Here is an 18,758-nt window from a genome sequence, read left to right on the forward strand (position 1 = left end):
GGAACTCCGGACGACCATGATAGTACCTGTCCTCCCTGAGAGAATATCTTATATCAAAGTCCAGGCTGTCGACTAGATTGAGTAGCAGGATTCTCCAGATGAGTTTGAATGCTAGGGTCCAGTATTGGCACACTGGTAGTAGAGATGTATCCCCCTCTGGAAGGAAAATTTGGCAAGCTTGGAGAAGAAGGATGAGATTCTAGCAGTGTAGAGGGTTAGTAGGTATAAATAGGACAGTTATCTCCCCAATGAAAGACCACGAATGGGGCTCTCCAAGGAAATCCCATCCTTCGTGTGGTCTAAATTAGAATACAGAGAATCAACAGGTTGATCCTCTAGAATTGAGGGTAGATGATCCATGCTAAAAAGCTCTCAAGATCTTGACTCCATTTGCTCACGATAGCTCTGATACCATATGAGGGCAAAAAGATGAAAAGATCGGATGTATGAGAGATCGGAGCAAAGCAATACAACATGGAGTAGATGAGTGAGTATATGTATACTAAGAAATGAAATCCATTACAAAGACCCTCTGATGTGAGGTGAGGCACGGCCGGTATCGAATGAGAAGAGAGGGATGCCTTCCCAACAATGTGTAGCAGAGAGGGCTGCTATCCCTGTGATGTGTAGTAGTAGCAGAGAGGGCTGCTATCCCAAATCAGAGATGTAGATGTAAAACGATGAAGTACTACAGACGTATGCTGCTATAGATGTGAGGTACTGCTCTAGAGAATGAGAAGCACACATGTTGCAGATCTAGAGGAGTAGGCTAATGATAGCTGTAGGTAGAGAGTGTTGCATTTACAGACACACCAACAAGCAGCAGAGTAAAAACGATGAGAAACTTGTAGAAGTAGATGCACTGGTAGCAGCATACATAGAATAATGCTGAACTGTGAGGTTATGTTGATGTGCCGGCAGTAGCAGAAAAGCAATGATCTTCAAATGTTTTCTCGTGAATAATGAGGCTTTATATATATATATATATATATATATATATATATATATATACATACATATATATACAGCATACGCATATGTATATATGCATATCACTTTGGTGCACATATCCTATATTTTGCCATAGGATATTTGGATAACCTTTAGCTCATTGTATATCTTTGTGTGGACTTGCCTATGCTCGCCATGTGACATGTGTATATGGGATGATCGTATATTTTATTATTTATAGAAAGCATGGGTGAGGTAGATCTCATTCCCCTCTAGCCCAAGTTATGGATTCTATCCTTGTTTTCCTTCTTAGATTAGTGAGTTGAATAAGTTTACCTCCTCTGTGTTCTCTTAGGAGTTGAGCTTAGGATGTGGTGTGTTTGGACATGGCTTGTTCACTCTTGAGCACTCCCCATATGTGAAAGGCTTGTGGTTGAGAGCTTGTGTGTGGATTGTCATCTTCTCGTTACTGTGTGCTTGTCATTTGTGTCATTTGCTTGAACTTATGAGTGAGACGTGACTATGGAGTGAGAGTGCATAGTGATGGTGTGAGTGTTTTGTTACTTTCTTTTCCTTTTAGTTAGGTTCATTTTTTTAAAATTATCTTCTTATTAGATTAGTCTATTCATCTAGATATTACAAACAAAGAATAGCACATTCTTTCATTCGTTATTCTTTGCTTGAGAGCTTGGGTGAGAGACAAGCTCTTAGCACCTCCCATGGTGTTCCAACCCCCCTCACAGACGCCAGGATTAGAGAGTTTTTCATGGGTAGCCTAACAATGGTTCCATTGCCGATGCAAGTTCCAATCATCATCAAAAGTGGTCACTCTACCATTTGAAGATCGTCCGGGGCAGCCATGAAGAATCCCGATCAAGTACCAGCATAAAGTAGGAGCCTGGGACAGTCGAAGCAACAGAAGAAAGGAGGCAGCTCTATCCATCTTGGCAAACAAACAAGGTGGAGCTGGCAAGCGAGGTGGCGAGTAGCGCACGCAAAGGAGGCAGTGCCGGTCTTCGCGGCTCACCAAGGAGAGGGAGGAGGGCTAACCAAAGAGAGGAGCTGTCGTGGCTCTTAAGCAAGGAGACTGTGGCGTAGCAGAGCAGCGTGGAGGATGCAAGCAAGCAAAGAAGGTGGCTCTGTAGAAGAAGCAGCGGAGGCAGCGAGGAAGAAGGTGGAGGCGCGTAAGCAAAGGCAGGGAGGCAAAGGGAGCCGAGCAGCCGCAGAGTAGTTTGCTTATTATTATTATTGATGATTTAAAAAATCTTCTTCTTCCCTTACATTTTATTTTCTCTTACCCCATTTAATACACCCTTATCCCCTCTTACACCTTCGTTTATTTTCTAAATTCACATAAATGTTTCCTTATGTTTTTAACTAACCTCTCTTTTTGTTTTCAAAATTATAAACAAAGATATTTTCTCTCTTAAACTAACGCCCTTTTCCTTTTCACCCAAAAACATTGATGTTCTTTTTTGCAAAACTAAGCCCCCTCCTTTTTTTAAAAAAGCAAAAAAAAATCAAAACTCTAAAAGAAGGAAAAGGGGACTTTTATTTTTCAAGCACATGCACCTCAATTTTTATGTGTATTTATGCCTTGATTTACTCCATGTGCATCTTTTCGAATCATGGCGCATCATTTAGCAATGTGATCTCGACACCATCCCGCCACCATCCAAACGTTGCCACACCATGAGCTTCATGCACACATCCTTAGGTGGTACGAGGATTGGTGGGGTGCTTTTCCATTTCTCAAGGACATTTAGGAGGACTTTGCTAATGTCATGATGGGCAAGCCATGTTCATGTCATTATGAGATGATGTAACGATATGTATTGCACTTTATGGCATTCCATGGCTCCTGGATATTTTTTAATTGCTCTAGGGTGGTCACATGGATTTTTTCCAAGCACATCTTCACCTAGACATACTTTATTTTGACCCTTGGATTGCTCTATCACCTAAGGTCATGTAAGTTTTATCAGTGTCACACATTTGTTACTCGCATCACTTAGACCACATCATGGTGCATCACGAGGAGCTCAACATGCCTTCCATGGCCTCGCCATCGAGCTTCGCATCGCCACAGCTTGAGCCTTTGGATAACCACCCCAAGAACCCTCTTTCTCTTATGGAGGAGGATCTTTACCCTACCACTGATACATATTTTTTGGGGACACCTGCCACTCTCATGTTGTATGGTTCTCACTCATCACTTGCATTTGCAAGAGCACCTTCTCTTAGCACCTACATTTGGGATGTAGGATCCTCAGGTGTGCAAATACTCTTCCCTTGCCATTAACTTTTGAGGAGGTTCCCACCTCTACCCTTCTTATGACTTTCGACGGGGAGTCTCTTCATCCCTTCCATTGCACATTTGGAGACCTTAGCTCTACCTTATAACATAGGCCTTACTTCCTCTCTAGCCCAAGTTGTGGATTTTATCTGGCTTATAGCTGTGATTGTTGTATGTCTTTTTCATACTTAATAGAAGTCTCTTTCTGAAAAAAAAAAGAGTTGTGGATTCTATCCTTATGTGCCTTCTTAGATTAGTAAGTTGAGTGAGTTTATCTCCTCCTTGTTCTCTTAGTTTATCTCCTCCTTGTTCTCTTAGGAGTTGAGCTTAAGCTGTGGTGTGTTTGGGCATGGATTGCTCACTCTTGAGCACTCTCCACATTGTGTGAGAAACTTAAGATGTGGTGTGTTTGGGCATGGCTTGCTCACTCTTGAGCACTCTCCAAGTGTGAGAAGCTTTTGGTTGAGAGCTTGTGTGTGGTTTGCCATTTTCTCATCGCCATGTGCTTGTCATTTGCTTGACCTTAGGCTTGTGAATAAGAGGTGAGTATGGAGTGAGAGTGTGTAGTGATGGTGTGCGTGTCGTGTTGCTTTCCTTTTGCTTTTAGTTTGGTGCGTTTCTTTTCTTACCCTTTTCTTCTTATTCCCATTAGATTAGCCTATTCATCTAGATTATAAATAGAGATTGACACATTCTTTCATTCAAGCTAAAAACCTTATTATTAGACGTCTCACACATACCAAAACCCCTACTAGTGGTTAAAGTGTTCACATGAGTCTCACACACATATGGCCTTTACACACATTGGTGTTAAGAGGCAACTTCTTTGGGAGCTCTGCCCAAGCGTATGTGATGCTCAAAATAAATGAAACCCTTACACATCCCTCCTATACGTGTAAGAAGAATGGTGTATAGGCTATTTTTTTTGGCAAGAATGTGTGCAAGATGTTAATAGCATAAATCTGAATGTTTTGTTCAATAATAATTCCTCATTGGTGTTATTGGTGTTAAGACGTGACTTTTTTTGGGTGCTCTCCCAAGTGTGCGATGCTCAAAATGAATGAAACCCTTACACATCCCTACTATATGTGTAAGGAGAATCTAGTAGGGTATAGGCTGATTTTTTTGGCAATAATGTGTGCAAGATGTCAATAGCAAGAGCGTGCTATGGGTCTCCTTAATCTCGAGGACATGGTGATACAAGTTCTTGAGCCGTGTGATAGAGCATGCCAAGAATATTCCATACAACTCGAGTGGCCATTATAGAAATTGTTTTTTGGAACCCTCCAATTTTTCAGTGAGGGAAAATTGTTAAAATTTGGATTTGATTGGCAATGCCAAATTGTATAGTGTGGGAGTAAGGTTGATTGCCCAAAAGTTAGTGTTGGTGATACTGTAAAAGGACGGAGTGACTTGTAGAGATTTTATGGAATGAATCATGGAAGATCATTAATGACTCTAGATGTTCCGCCAGAGTCTATGTCCAATAATTAGCATAAACAAAAATCTAATCTTTTGAAGAGTCCACTCCACTCAAAATTATGAGCTTGGACTAACATTTTTATCGCTCTATAAGAGCATCTTGATCCACTAATTTATCTCCATGAGTATCTCTACTAAATACCCCACAGATGACTCACTAGAATTTCTTAATCCAAGCTTAATTCTCTTTATAAGCCCATGCGGCCCTATGATATCACATAAATAATATCTCTTACATAATTTAGAATCTAACTTTTCCACCTTTTAATTTTATAAATTTTGAAAAAAAAAACCTTTGAACTTCAGTCTTTCAACACACACCACAAAAATGATATTTGTTAGATGTTCACACGTGCACACAAATAAGAAGGCTCATCCACTCCGCCTCAACAAATATACATCATCCATTAATATAATTTATAACTCTCTTCTTTAGTGATGGATTCCCCGTGCACTCGTGGGTGCCTTCCCTTATACTTCAGATTGCATCATAGCTTGAGTAGACTAGGTAGGTAAACTCGAGTTTGAATCCAAAGTAACTCTCTACACTTATCATAATTGCACATGATTTAACCATTTATGACTCATGGTCAGGGAAAACCTTCATCTAAAAATTGTGAAATTATTTATAAAGGAAAATCTTGAAATGTGAAGGTTTTTGTTCTACAACTTCTCAAATTATGGAGGTATTTGTACCTTCAAGTTTAAATTTCAAGGTATTTTTGAAAATATGTAGTTGCAAACTACACTAAACTCAGGTTTCTTTTGTGTGGGTATTTTAGTGTAATTTGTGAGGGTATTTTAAAATTTTGCAAGTATTTTGTAAAATTTTATTATTTTTGTAAGCAACAACACTGGCCTTAATTGTTTGGTAACAAAAAGAGAATTGGAAAAACTTAATGCCCACATGGCTTGGTTAAGTGCAACGTATGTCTTTTAAAGTTTAGATTTCAACTCTAAACTGTTGGTGCTCATGCTTGTAAATGGAGTAGGGCCATTTGGAAGTGGAGCATTTGCTCTTTAATTGCTAATCTTTTCCTAATCTAAACTTATATTCTAATAACAACTTGAAATTCATGAGAATTAGGGTGGTTCATAGTCACGATTAGAACCTATTTAGACCAAAACAATAACACTTCATTTGAGCACAACGATGAGCATATACAAGAGTAATTTCATTACAAAGTCCACTCAAAATGAGCTCAAGATTGCATCAATATATACCCCTATGAGAGCATCCAAATCCACTAATTTATCTCCATGATTATCTTCATCGAATCTCTCAAATCACTCCCTGGAATCTCTCAATCAAGTCTAAGTTCTCTCAAATGACCCATGACTCTCTTAATCATCCGATGTGATCCTATCACATTACACAAATTACACCATCTCTTTAAATCTACCTTTTAATTTTACCAATCCAACAAAATAATGTCTATCCAACAAAATAATGTCTATGCTTCAACCTTTTGCCCATACCATGTAATTGATATTTATCCAAGGTGGCTCTTTAGACTTTAACACATGCACACAAATAACAAGGCTCATTTCTCCCCATGATACCACACATGTGCACACAAATAACAAGGCTCATCTCAAATACACACTGTCCATCACTATAATATCCAACATTATTAAAATCAAGTGAAGAAAATGAAAGATCCAACCTCTCCACCCATGATAGATATTCAACACCACAAGGAACACCACCACAATAGGTGGATTTCACGGCCCTATACTCCAAATAGGACATGAGAATTTTGTTTATGCTTACTTCATTGTACACACACAAACCTACATATAGTAGGTAGGCCCTACTCTTTTTTTCATGACATTGTCTTGAGATCAAGTTTACATATAGATTACATGCAACACCTTTTTTTTAATCTCATAGACCCTCCAAATCTTTAGTAGTCATTAATATGATCTCTTTCTCTTTCTCTTTCTCTTGCCTCTAGGCACCCACACTACACAAACTATGCACGACACCCAACAAAGGAGGCCTCTTATCAATACCTCTATTAGAAATCATGATCAATGCTAAATATGGCTAACAGGATAGAGAACCTCATAGGATTACTAGAGTAGATAGTTCAATGATAATGTAACATAAGCACGAGATACCAATATGATTCTATTTTTTTCTTTCTACTTTTCTTTTCATGCCTTATCATCTTCCACCATTTTACATTAGATGTCATTTTTTCCTATTTTTTCATCATTTTCTTACTACTTTTCTTTTTATGATTAAGAGATGCCTGAATCATCTTCCACCATTTCATATTAGGTATCATTTTTTCTCATGGCTCATAGTTTATTTATAAATTTTTGAAATGAAAATTCCCAAAAAATAATACATACAATCACTCAGTAAAATTTACTACCATGCGTCAAATATATATATATATATGTGTATATATATATATATATATATATATATATATATATATATATATATGTGTATATATATATATATATATATATATATATATATATACACACCCAACAAAATTTCTATTTTCAAAAATAATATAGCAATTATGTTTAAATAACTTTTATATTGTATTTATAGAATGCCTAACATTTTATTTACGGTGGTTATGCAGTAAACTAAAAAAGAGCAAAAGGTGCCTAAATGACTTATGAATTTTTGGTTAAGCCCTCACTAGTTTTGGTTAAGCCCTCACTGTGCAAGCGGTGGCACGCATGGGTGTGGTGTGTTGTACTTTCTAATTCCAGCCAACTCAAAAAAAAAGAGATGAATTTTCTAAAAAACCCTCTAAAACCCACAAAAATCGTATTTTTCAATGGTAAGTGAGGGATGGAATTCGAGTCGTCGTAAAGTCAACACAAATGTGGTCCTGCCTTTTAGTTTAAAAATGTAGTGATTTCAAACTGAAGGACCCTGTTGATGTGACATTGGGTGACTGGGTGAGACTGAAAAGGTGGAGCTAAGCATGATATAGACTAGAAACAAGAGACTAGAATGTGATAGTGAGGAAATTAAACGTATTGATATAACAGACGATGTGCCATTTGCCATACAGGCTGAGTTTAATCAGGATGGATCACCTTGGGCCTCTCTATGGAGAAAATATGCCCTGGAGAGGGCGTCCCAAAATGCTGGAATGGCCTTTTGCTCCTCTACATCTTTGAATGTTGGGAAGAAGTTCACATCTACTATAACATGATCATTAGTGTTCAACTGGACCTGTCCACAAAAATATGGAGGAAAGTTACACAATAATTGTAATACTTTAAAGCACAACTCTCTGCTGATTGACTAGCATTATTTGACTGGTGCACTTGCACCTTTATAAACAACCTAGGAGTGCTACCGAGGCGAGTTCAGAGAATGGCACCAGACAAAAAGGTTCAGGCTATGAAAACCTCCAGAAACAGCCAAACCTAGTAAGAAGGTCCCACTCATGAGCCACCTCATGCTGAGAAACCATCCATAGAATCCCCTTTCCACTCAGCACCGGTCCTCCACCCCAAGCAAACCACAGCAAAGAGGACTCCTGCTTAGTACAAATAAGGACCTTGCACACAGGGATTCGGTTCCCAAAAGGCCAAAGAGGAGCCCATTGTTGAGGCTGTCTCTAAAGAGGAGACATTAAAATCACCAATTGGAGAACTTTCAGAAGCAGACAGAACAAAGTTTTAGCTCCTGCTCAGGTGCTGAATTCAACCACCCATCCACCATTGGAGCCCTCAAAATGCAACACACAAGAAAACGCCACTCTTCCTCTCTTCCTGCCATCAAACTCCCATAAACCTTTGAACAGCCAGCTGCGAAAAGTCCTCTGCTTAGAAATGGATCCATCTTCATACGTGGATTAAAGTGAAGGTGACCAGGTAGATTCGTTGAGGCTCTGCCTTGGATGCAATCAATGTGACCACAGTTCATCAAAGAACTGTGGACCAGACACACTACGGCATCTCGTCCTTTCTCACCCTTGCAAGCTTCATTGGAAAGCAGCACTCTTACCATGTCTCATCCTATCTTCTAAGAACTATGTTACAGAATCTGTGCATTAGCACACAAAAAAATGGAGTCCAAGTATGAGGTAGCTTACAACAACATCAAATCCAAAAATTGTGAGCTTGAGCCTCTCTCTTAACCATGTAGCAGCTGCATGTACCAACTGCAAATCGAGCTCGCCTGTGTCGTTGAAGGACAACGAGGAGCTGCTTGGATCATCCTTTACAAAGTGCACTGGAAGTGACCTCAAGCTGTATGAAAAACATTCCAAGATGGGCAACATCAAATTCTGTTTAAGCCACAGTTGCATGGATCGGGGAATGGGAGCAGGAACGGGACTGTAGAATGGAATGGGAATGGGAATGGGAATGAGTAGGATTGACTAGGGAATGAATAGAGAATGGGAACGTGTACAGAATGGTGTAATGCCAGAATACAAACACAATCATGAGAAAATATGATTGGGAACGGGGGGGAATGGAAATGGAAACGACATAGAATAAGAAACGTTCCATAGGAACAGCCGTTTCTTGTCACTATGGTTTAAGCTCAACAAAACTACTAAAACAGGAGCAATAACAATGTTTAGCAATGCATCAGATGATTATGAGACTGTTTACCTGTCAAAGACAATAGCAGCAGGTATATTTGCATCACTGGCAGACTTAGCTAGCTTTGATGCATTAGGAGTTGATTTTCGAGTGGAGTAGAAGACCTTATCTCCAATAACATAAAACTTGTATAGCCTAGACCCATGATCGATATACTCCTGATGCATCGATAATCGTCAGAAACAGTTTGACACCCTTATGTATGGTCTTCTATGAAAGAGAGGTTACTACTCCTCACATGACAAGCCTTGAATGCAAAAGTGTGCTTTTTTTTTGGTAGCAAGATAAGGGGAATGATACAGCAAAAGAAAAGGCCTTTAAAGAAGACAGAGACTTGAACTGTAGAGGGAGTGGGCACTGCAAGGTTGAGAAAGCCTTCAAGCTTGAAAACCACTGCCTGCACACCATGTGAACAAAGAGTCAAATGTCAAATAGTTTTGAGGGGAAGGATTAAGTACTTAAATATATCATTGGAAAAAGTAATCAACCAGCAGTAAAAAGCTCAACCACATCAACTAGAAGGCCAAAAAATAACAGATACAAGTACTAAGCCTCTCTTCTTATGGGCTCTCATGTGCCCTTTTGAGAAACTATGGAGCAGCTTTAATCCAATAGGCACATGCATACCAGTATCACCACTTGCATCATGTGAGTGCTTAAATGGACTGTAAGAATACACAACAGCGGAAGCTGGATCAACACAATACAAAGAAGTGGAGAGTAGATAATATTACTGCTTGTAAAAACTTGATTTCGAACTGATGGTGTCCACTCACCCGTGTGCTCTGGGTTAGGAGCTTTGATGATGATCTAGAGAGACTCTGGACGAAGGATATCTTGCTTACAAGAGTGCTTGAACACATTGAACTCAATGATAACTAAAGATGCCAAACTAGTCTATATATAGTACCCAAGGTTGGCATGGACGCAGGTCGGCCACATTGGCCCACAACTTTGTTCAAAATGACCAACCGACCACATCATCCGATTAGGACCATATTAGAGTATAACAAAGCCTCATAGGGACAAGGCGTAGCTCCCACGGCCATTTGAGACTGTTTGGACCCTCAACCGAGAACCGCAACCCGAGAACAGTGTATCCTCGGTTTGTTGTCCAACACTCACTAATGCGGTCACATAGCTTGCACAAGCATGCATTCTACTTGGCAGAGTGCCAAGTAGGATGCACAAGCAAGTCTACATAAGCCGTCTCCTAACCGTCTCACCACACTTGGCTACCATCCCAGTGTCTAAATTAGGAACTACTGGGCGCACGGGTTCCCACTACAACGGCTCATAAAGGGGGCCTTACAAAAATAGAGCACATCCGTCATCCACAGAAACAACACGAGGGTGGAGTATTGAGCAAATGCTTTTCCAACATGGACATGGCAACCAAGCATAAAGCATATGTTCACAGGACATTAGGCATTGTATCAGACACTTCTCTCCTTAATGCCTCATAAATCGACACACAATAGCACCATCAATAACACGAACTCTCATCAAAACTGCAAGGGACTTATCCTGAAGAATCACCTAATTCACACGCATGAAGAAGATTAGTACAAACAAAGAAGGGTGGAAGCAAGCTCACCACCCAACTATAGGTTCGTATCTGCAAACCGTTCATTGGCCATCCGTTTGGGGATGATAAGCTGATGAAAACTCAAGTTTAGTGCCCATGTTATCAAATAAAGCCCTCCAGAGAAGAGGCTCGTAGTCCTGGGATCTCTATCCCCAACAATGGACTTAGGCATACCATGATGCTTGAAGATGTTAGCAAGAAAAAGCTTCACCATATGATCAATAGTTATCCTTCATAAGATAACCCTCTTTGATCACATAAGAGACATGTGAGTGACCAGCCATCAAATCAATCCATATATGGCAAAAATCAGCATCCCAATGATACAAATCTTGCATGGCAGATAAGTCCCCATGAGAGGCCACTAAAACTGCAGCCACATAAGGCCTCTTGGATAATGCATCTGCCACTATATTTTTTCTTCCCAGAGTATGCACAATCTGAAAATGAAACATGGAAAGAAAGTTTGCCATTCTCATCTGCTTCTCCATGTTATCAAATAAAGCCCTCCAGAGAAGAGGCTCGTAGTCCTGGGATCTCTATCCCCAACAATGGACTTAGGCATACCATGATGCTTGAAGATGTTAGCAAGAAAAAGCTTCACCATATGATCAACAGTTATCCTTCATAAGATAACCCTCTTTGATCACATAAGAGACATGTGAGTGACCAGCCATCAAATCAATCCATATATGGCAAAAATCAGCATCCCAATGATACAAATCTTGCATGGCAGATAAGTCCCCATGAGAGGCCACTGAAACTGCAGCCACATAAGGCCTCCTGGATAATGCATCTGCTACTATATTTTTCTTTCCCAGAGTATGCACAATCTGAAAAATGAAACATGGAAAGAAAGTTTGCCATTCTCATCTGCTTCTCCAAAAGCTTTGTTTGAGATAGAAAGTATCTCAAGCTTTGATGATCTGCCTTGACTACAAATTCAACCCCAATATGATAATGTTTCCATATCTTTAAGGCATGAATTACAACCAAGAGCTCTTTCTCATAGATATCCATATGAAGCTCGGCGCATCATGCAATCGACGGCTCTCATATGCAACTGCATGACCTTCTTGATTTAGGACAGCCCCTATACAATCGCCACAAGCTCTTTTGGGGTCCATTTAAAAGTGGCTTTCTTCTTCGTGAGATCATGTAGAGGGGTGGCAATCATAGCAAAATGCTTATGAAGCGCTTGTAATATGAACATAACCCCAACGTACTTGATGTACATTTTGCACCTCTGGCCAATTGCGAATGGTTTCTATCTTGGCAGGATTCATTCTTACGCCATCCTTGGATACAATGTGACCCAAATAGTGTATCTCTGAAAGGAAGAACTCACTTTTCTTGGCATTAATGAAGAGTTTATGCTTCCGCAACTCTTGAAACATCTGTGGCCAAATGAGTCCTATGCTCCTGCTCATTCTTGGAGAAAACCAAGATGTCATCAAAGAATACACCTGTAAATTTTCGATGGGGTCGAAATATCCCATCCATCATACGATTGAATGTGGTTGGGGCATTGGTGAGACCAAAAGACATCACCTAAAATTCATACATACCAAAAGCTGTTCTGAATGCAGTTTTGTGGACATCCCGTGGCACCACTCTTCAAATCAATACGGCTGAAACAAGCCGAGCCATCAAGCTTATCCAGAATGTCATCAATATGTGGGATTGGAAATCTATTCTTGATGGTGAGCTTATTTAGAGCTCTATAATCCACACACATGTGGAATGATCCATCTTTCTTTTGAACAAGAAGCACGGGAGAGTAATAAGGTGAGGAACTTGGCTGAACCAAACCTTTCTCCAAAAGCTCATTAACCTGCTTCATGATCTCTTCTTGTTGTGCGGCACTCACACGATATGCATGTTTGTTAGGTGGAGAACTACCTGGCACAAGATCTATGCGATGATCCTCGGGCCTTTGAGGAGGTAGGTCACTAGGCAATGCATCAGCAAAACAATCTTTGTATGCATGAAGAAAATTCAGCCTATCCTGAGTCAAAACATCCACATTTTAATGACTTGGTTCAATGCTATCACAAACAAAAACCAAGTACGCAGAAAGACTCTTTTTCATTGCTTTATTAATCTGGATATGAGATACAAGTGAGATAGAATCCCCTTCCTTGCCAGCATCAATAACATGCATGCGGCCTCTATGATAAAGGAAATCCTGTTTGTCTTGTACTCTTTGCGGGGCTCAAGCCTATGATGCCATGGCTTGCCAAGCAATACATCGCATCCATTAAGTGGTGCAACCAAGAAATGCTCATGATCAAGGTAACCCTGGATATGTATGCGCAACTTCCCAATAACTGGGGTAACCTGCACCTCTTTACCAACAAAGGTAGCTTCTGCTTCAATTTGAGGCCCCATGTCCTCAACCTCAATACCCAAGGCAGCTACCATTTGAATAGAGATGAAGTTACCTGTTGCATAATCATCAAACATAAATAGAGCGGGCGATCCTTGATTTGACCCCATGCTTTGTATACCATCCTCTCTTTTCCATCATGCTTTGTGTTTTCCTGCACATCGGGAACTGCATGCACATTTGCCTTTGGTTGCTTGTCCTCATGCTTTGGTTTGCGGTTGGGGCATTGTCTAAACATATGCTCTTTGCTCCCACAAGAAAAGCATTTCCCCTCCTCTGCATATTGCTCCTTTTGCTCGGGGGTCAAGCCAAATTTGTTCTTCTTTAGCCCATGATCCTTGGATGGGGTATTTTCAGCTTTACCACCCTTCTGGGGACATCCCGGAAGCTCTTTTTAGGTGGCTGTCCACCTTTTTGCAGGTTTGGGACAGCCTTCTCTTTGCCCTTAGAACCCCCTTGATCTTGCTTAATTTTGAGCACCAATTGCTTCGTAGCAAGAGCAGAGGCTATAAGCTGTTGCAGAAAGTGTTTCGGGTGCAATTCAATGCCCGAACGATAAGCTGGTTGCAATCTGGAGCGAAACTTCCTCTTTCTTTCATCTTCGGAGAGTTGCATAAAGGGAGTTACCTCAAGCAACACTTTCCAAAACTTATTGACATACTGCTGCACACTTTCATTATCTTTTTGCTCAAGTCTATCCAACTTTTGGGTGAGAGTTTGCCCCGCATTAGGAGGCAAGAATTGCGCATAAAGTCTGTCCTTAAACTCTTTCCAAGTGCAAATGGGATCTTTGGTGGTCTTTTCAGTGATCCACCAATGGGCAGCTCTTCCCTTCAAGAACATGCTTGCATGACGAATTTTGGACTTCTCAGTGAAGTCCTCATCTCACTAAAAGCAATATCAAACTGGGCCACAAAAGCTAGCACCTTAGAGGCATCATACTCTCCATGAAAGGCATCAAATTTCACGGACTTGTCCCCGGCTTTGAACTCCTTGAGCTTCTTGGGATGTGGTACATGTTCTTCTCTTTTTCTCTTCCCCTTATCCAATGGAGCAGCTCTCTCTACGCAGGAGCTTCATGGACAATGATAGGTGTTCCACTAGCCAAAGTGACATGGGTCTTTGATTCTTGTGGCCCCATTGCATGTGACATCGCTAAAAGATGCCTTGTCTCGCCACGAGACAACTCAATAGGGAAGGTCTTTTGGCTTGCATGCCGATCACTATCCCCATGATGTACATACTTAGAATCCAAATTGCCTTGAGCATGCATAAATCAGTTTCCTCTGTGCCCTGAGGAGTGGATGCATGGCAAGAGGTGACCGAAACTTCTTCTTTATGCAAGTATGATCTCAACCTTCGAGAGGCTGGGTCTCCATGTTGCAAACGGGGTGGATTCTTGAACATAAGTTGTCCATCCTCTCCCTCTTTAAGGTCACCCTTGCGGATAAGATAAGAGAGTGCCAACTCCCTTGGCTTCTTACCCACTTCTCGAGCCATAGACTCAAAAGTTATGTCCACCATAGCATCAGCTTTCTTGGCTTCTATGACACTTTGTACATGAGCGTCTTCATGCAAGATTTTCAGCTCTTGCTCTTTTGCCTGCGAGAGCCTCTTCATGTGCTCCAACTCAGCCCTCAATGCATTGGGCTCTTCCTCGTGCATGGGTTCTTTACCACGTGATGGCTGCCCCATGTATGTATGCACTGTTATAGACTCTCTCAACAGACTTATGCCTTCCCATGCAATGCATCGGAATTCTGTGAAGCACTTGATTGGCACCTCAAATTCGGCACTTCCAATGGGTTGCCCTGGCTGTCCATTGAATTAAGTGTTCGTGCTTGCTTCCGATCTCAAAACTCCATGTCTCCTGGGCTCTGATACCAATGTGACCGCTCCCTCCAGGAGTTCAGCAAGCAGGTATAGTCAGGTACAATAGGGACAGCAAGTACATCAAGTACTACAAGCGGATACAACTGGGACAGCAAGTACATCAAGTACTATAGGCGGGTACAACTGAGGCAACAAGAATCTGCCGGCTTTTCCTAATCCCAAGGCTCCCCTAATCCTACTAGATTAGCCCCTAACCCCAAGGGTTAGTGCTAGGCACTTTACAATAACCCATTGCAAGGCTTGAAAAACCATCATAGGTGTGCACCCACAACACCATGTGCATCCCTAATCCCCATTATCACTCAGGACCTCTATCCCTTCAAAGCAGAAGAGTTCACAAATGGCCAACATTCTACTAAACTCACACTCCCTAGTAGTCATGACATGTGTATCTTTGTCCGGAGATGAAGGACGAGACCTTTTCAAGGCCACAAAAGAATTTGTTGGCCCCAAGAGATTGCAACATACCGAAGCTAGGCCAAGGCTTGCTCCTCCGAGAATATACAAAGATCAAAGATTACCCAAAAAAAAAACTCCCTTCACAACCCAACACTACAACATCAACTCGCTAGCTCGAATGCCAAAGTTTAGACAAGCGCCACCAAAGTCGATAGCGGTGTGGTCTCGAAGCTTTCGTCATGGATGGGCAAGCAATTCTTTATCCTTGCTGGCCTGATAAGCATGCATGATTTGCCACGAACCTTAAATGCTTGTTGTATATATGTAACGTAACGCCCCCGCTCAAGTGTACAATCGCCTTTAGCAGTAATGGTTAAAAATGCAAAAACCAAAAACATAACTAGAAACATTAAAAAACAACTAAAAATACGCACCACGTGTGACCGCTTCCTACAGGACCCTACAGGAGGGCTCCAGATTGGAAGACAATATACACATATTTAGAACACTTAATTTAACTGTTATTAAACCATGGAAACAACATCAACAACACAAATACTGGAAATACAAATGACACTAGCACTAGGGACAGAAGGGGCCGCCCCCCCCCCCCCCCCCCCCCCTCAATACTTTTTGTATTTCTTGGAGTATTTATATTTGTACAAGTGTCACGGGCCTGACAGGCCAGATTTCTCCACAAGGGAGTAAAAACAACCAAATAAAACAGGTTCAAGTCGATGAAGAGGTGTTGGTCGGAATAGCCCCAAATCACAGGCTCATTCTCACCTTCACTGAGTGGACGCCTGCCTTTCACTGGTCTTCCGGGACCGTGCACCAACAGGCACGCCTGTACTAACGCAGGCCAAGGAGTACACCGCGGAGGGAACGTGGCCTGGTTCTCCCCAATGAGCTTTGCTCCCAAATTCCCTGGTGAGTCTAACCTTCACTGGCTCTCAAAAGCTCTGAGAGCGTGGTAAACAACACCACATAGGGAAATATACTAGCTACACCAGGAAGAATTTCCTGAACATGGTCAACATATACATGCCATGCTCCTGCACTACACAACTTAAAGCAATCTCTGAATTTAAATTAGCAAATTTCAGATTTATACAAATGAGAAAAATATGAGAGCAATTAGCAAATTTCAGATTTATACAAATGAGAAAAGCAATCAAGCATCTCAGGAACTTCACATGTGTGCGGTACAGCTAGCCAATTAGTATTCGGGTTCTGTACTTTGCAGCAGATACACCAAGTACATTAAATGCTTCACACGTCAGGTACAGTTTGTACAGCTGGTACAGTGGGTTCAATAGGCAGGTACAATCACGTACAATAGGGACAGCAAGCACATCAAGTACAACCGGCGGGTACAGCTGGGGCAGCAAGTACATCAAGTACTACAGGCGGGTATAGCTGGGGCAGCAAGTACATCAAGTACTACAGGCGGGTACAACATGGCTGTAAGGCAGGTACAACAGGGCTGTAAGGTAGGTACAACAGGGCTGTGTGGCGGGTACAGTACGGTTGTAAGGCGGGTACAATTCAGCAAGCCTTAGGCGGGTACAGTAGGGCTGCAAGGCGGGTACAGCAGGTACAGGTACGAAGTAGCCGGCCAGTACCAGGAGTGAAGGACAACCTCACACGTGGACAATTTCCAAAAATAGTCCATGCAAAAGCCTTTATTTTTAAAGGTTATAAAACCTTAGATCCAATTTAATACTATGGGCACCATCAAAAGAAAATGTCCAGCCCCTTTTTTTAAATGTGTGTTAACACATTAGCTTATAAACATTATAGTTAACCATAGTTTATGGATTTTACCTTTTAAAAAGGGCAAAATGAAAATACTTACCACTTGTTTACACGCCACACCACCAAGTCAGCAAACAACATTGCACAATACACTGGGGGCATCCCCGACCAGTGTACTGGCACAACATAACAGGTAGACACACGCAAACAAGTCATGCAAAAACAAATTTATGCATGCAGGCATAAATGCATGTGCACAAATAATGGACGAAATCTCCCTTTCATGAAACTTGTACAAGATGTTCCTGTCGAGCACAAAACTGGCGCGACAAATATAAATAAAAATGTCCTGGTCTTCCTATGGAGTGACAGTCCCATAGGTAAGACACCATCCTGGCCATACACGCATGGCACCAACAGGCTCTTGTCCATACAGCACGAAGCAAATCACACACGGGTGACACGAAACTGGTTCCCGTCCATGTGACGCAGCACTGGTCGCACACGGGTGGCACTGATCTGGCTCCCGTCCATGTGACACCATAAAACTGGCCCTTTCACATAGGACACTGGCTTCGCCCCATGTGAACATGGCACAAATCTCCCGCTCTATGGAGTGACAGTCCCATAGAGGTGGCTCCAGAAATGGAGATGGACCAAATGGTGACACCACGCACTTGCACACACACGTGCACACCACACGCCCGTGCATACGCATGTGTACACACACTCACACACGCACAACGTGCACCCCCATGCACATGCGCCCACCCCCGCACGCACACACACACACACCACCCTCACGTCCTAACTGATTATGCTAACAATCATATCGTAATACAAGGGGAATCATTTCATTTCAGTGAATGAACCACTTTTTTCCCAAGATGATACCAAATCTCTATTTGTCATACTTAGTAGCCCTCTCCTTTATTTAGCAAAAATATTGTCTTCAAGAAGCTACAAAACTGCATCTATGAATCTAATCAAACCCAATGTTAGTAGCCACCTACGACCTTAAGCTACCGTGTACTTTTCAAAGATTTGTGTGAGATGCATACAAAAAAGATAAATCATCATATTCAAGTGACAAAGTAGACAACCTAAATTGAAACGCAGGCAACCATTTTTACCATTTTATGAGCATCTGGGACACCACAAGCCATTTGAGGTTTTACAATTGCAGGAAGAGGGAATTCGCCATCCTTCAACACTTTTGAAAGACCATGAATGTCAGATTTTGCAACCTGAAAAGAATGGTCATTGATAATGAGATTTACAAAGTTCCATACATCCCTTGGATTATCCCCTTAATGCAACACCTACAACTTTATCCAACAAAAAACACAAGAAGACAAAGAATAGAAGATCCTTCTATTCGTCGAGAAAAAATACATCATCTTTTT

General features: G+C 41.4%; 1 protein-coding gene across 1 annotated transcript in view; it reads right to left on the bottom strand.

Moving 5' to 3' along the window:
- Window positions 1-7,473: 7,473 nt before the first annotated feature.
- The window catches only part of ITPK4 (inositol 1,3,4-trisphosphate 5/6-kinase 4), an 83,545-nt gene continuing 72,260 nt past the window's right edge, over window positions 7,474-18,758 (bottom strand). The window contains exons 3-7 of the mRNA XM_086819785.1: window positions 18,486-18,599; window positions 9,660-9,722; window positions 9,335-9,483; window positions 8,809-8,965; window positions 7,474-7,940 (exon numbers count right to left, since the gene is read on the bottom strand). Coding sequence (XP_086675911.1) covers window positions 7,788-7,940; window positions 8,809-8,965; window positions 9,335-9,483; window positions 9,660-9,722; window positions 18,486-18,599 — 636 coding nt within the window. The 3' untranslated portion in view covers window positions 7,474-7,787. The remainder of the gene's footprint in view (window positions 7,941-8,808; window positions 8,966-9,334; window positions 9,484-9,659; window positions 9,723-18,485; window positions 18,600-18,758) is intronic.

This window comes from Cibotium barometz, chromosome 25 (assembly GCF_041138505.1).
Source record: "Cibotium barometz isolate CiBa-2024 chromosome 25, ASM4113850v1, whole genome shotgun sequence".
Classification (NCBI taxonomy): domain Eukaryota; kingdom Viridiplantae; phylum Streptophyta; class Polypodiopsida; order Cyatheales; family Cibotiaceae; genus Cibotium; species Cibotium barometz.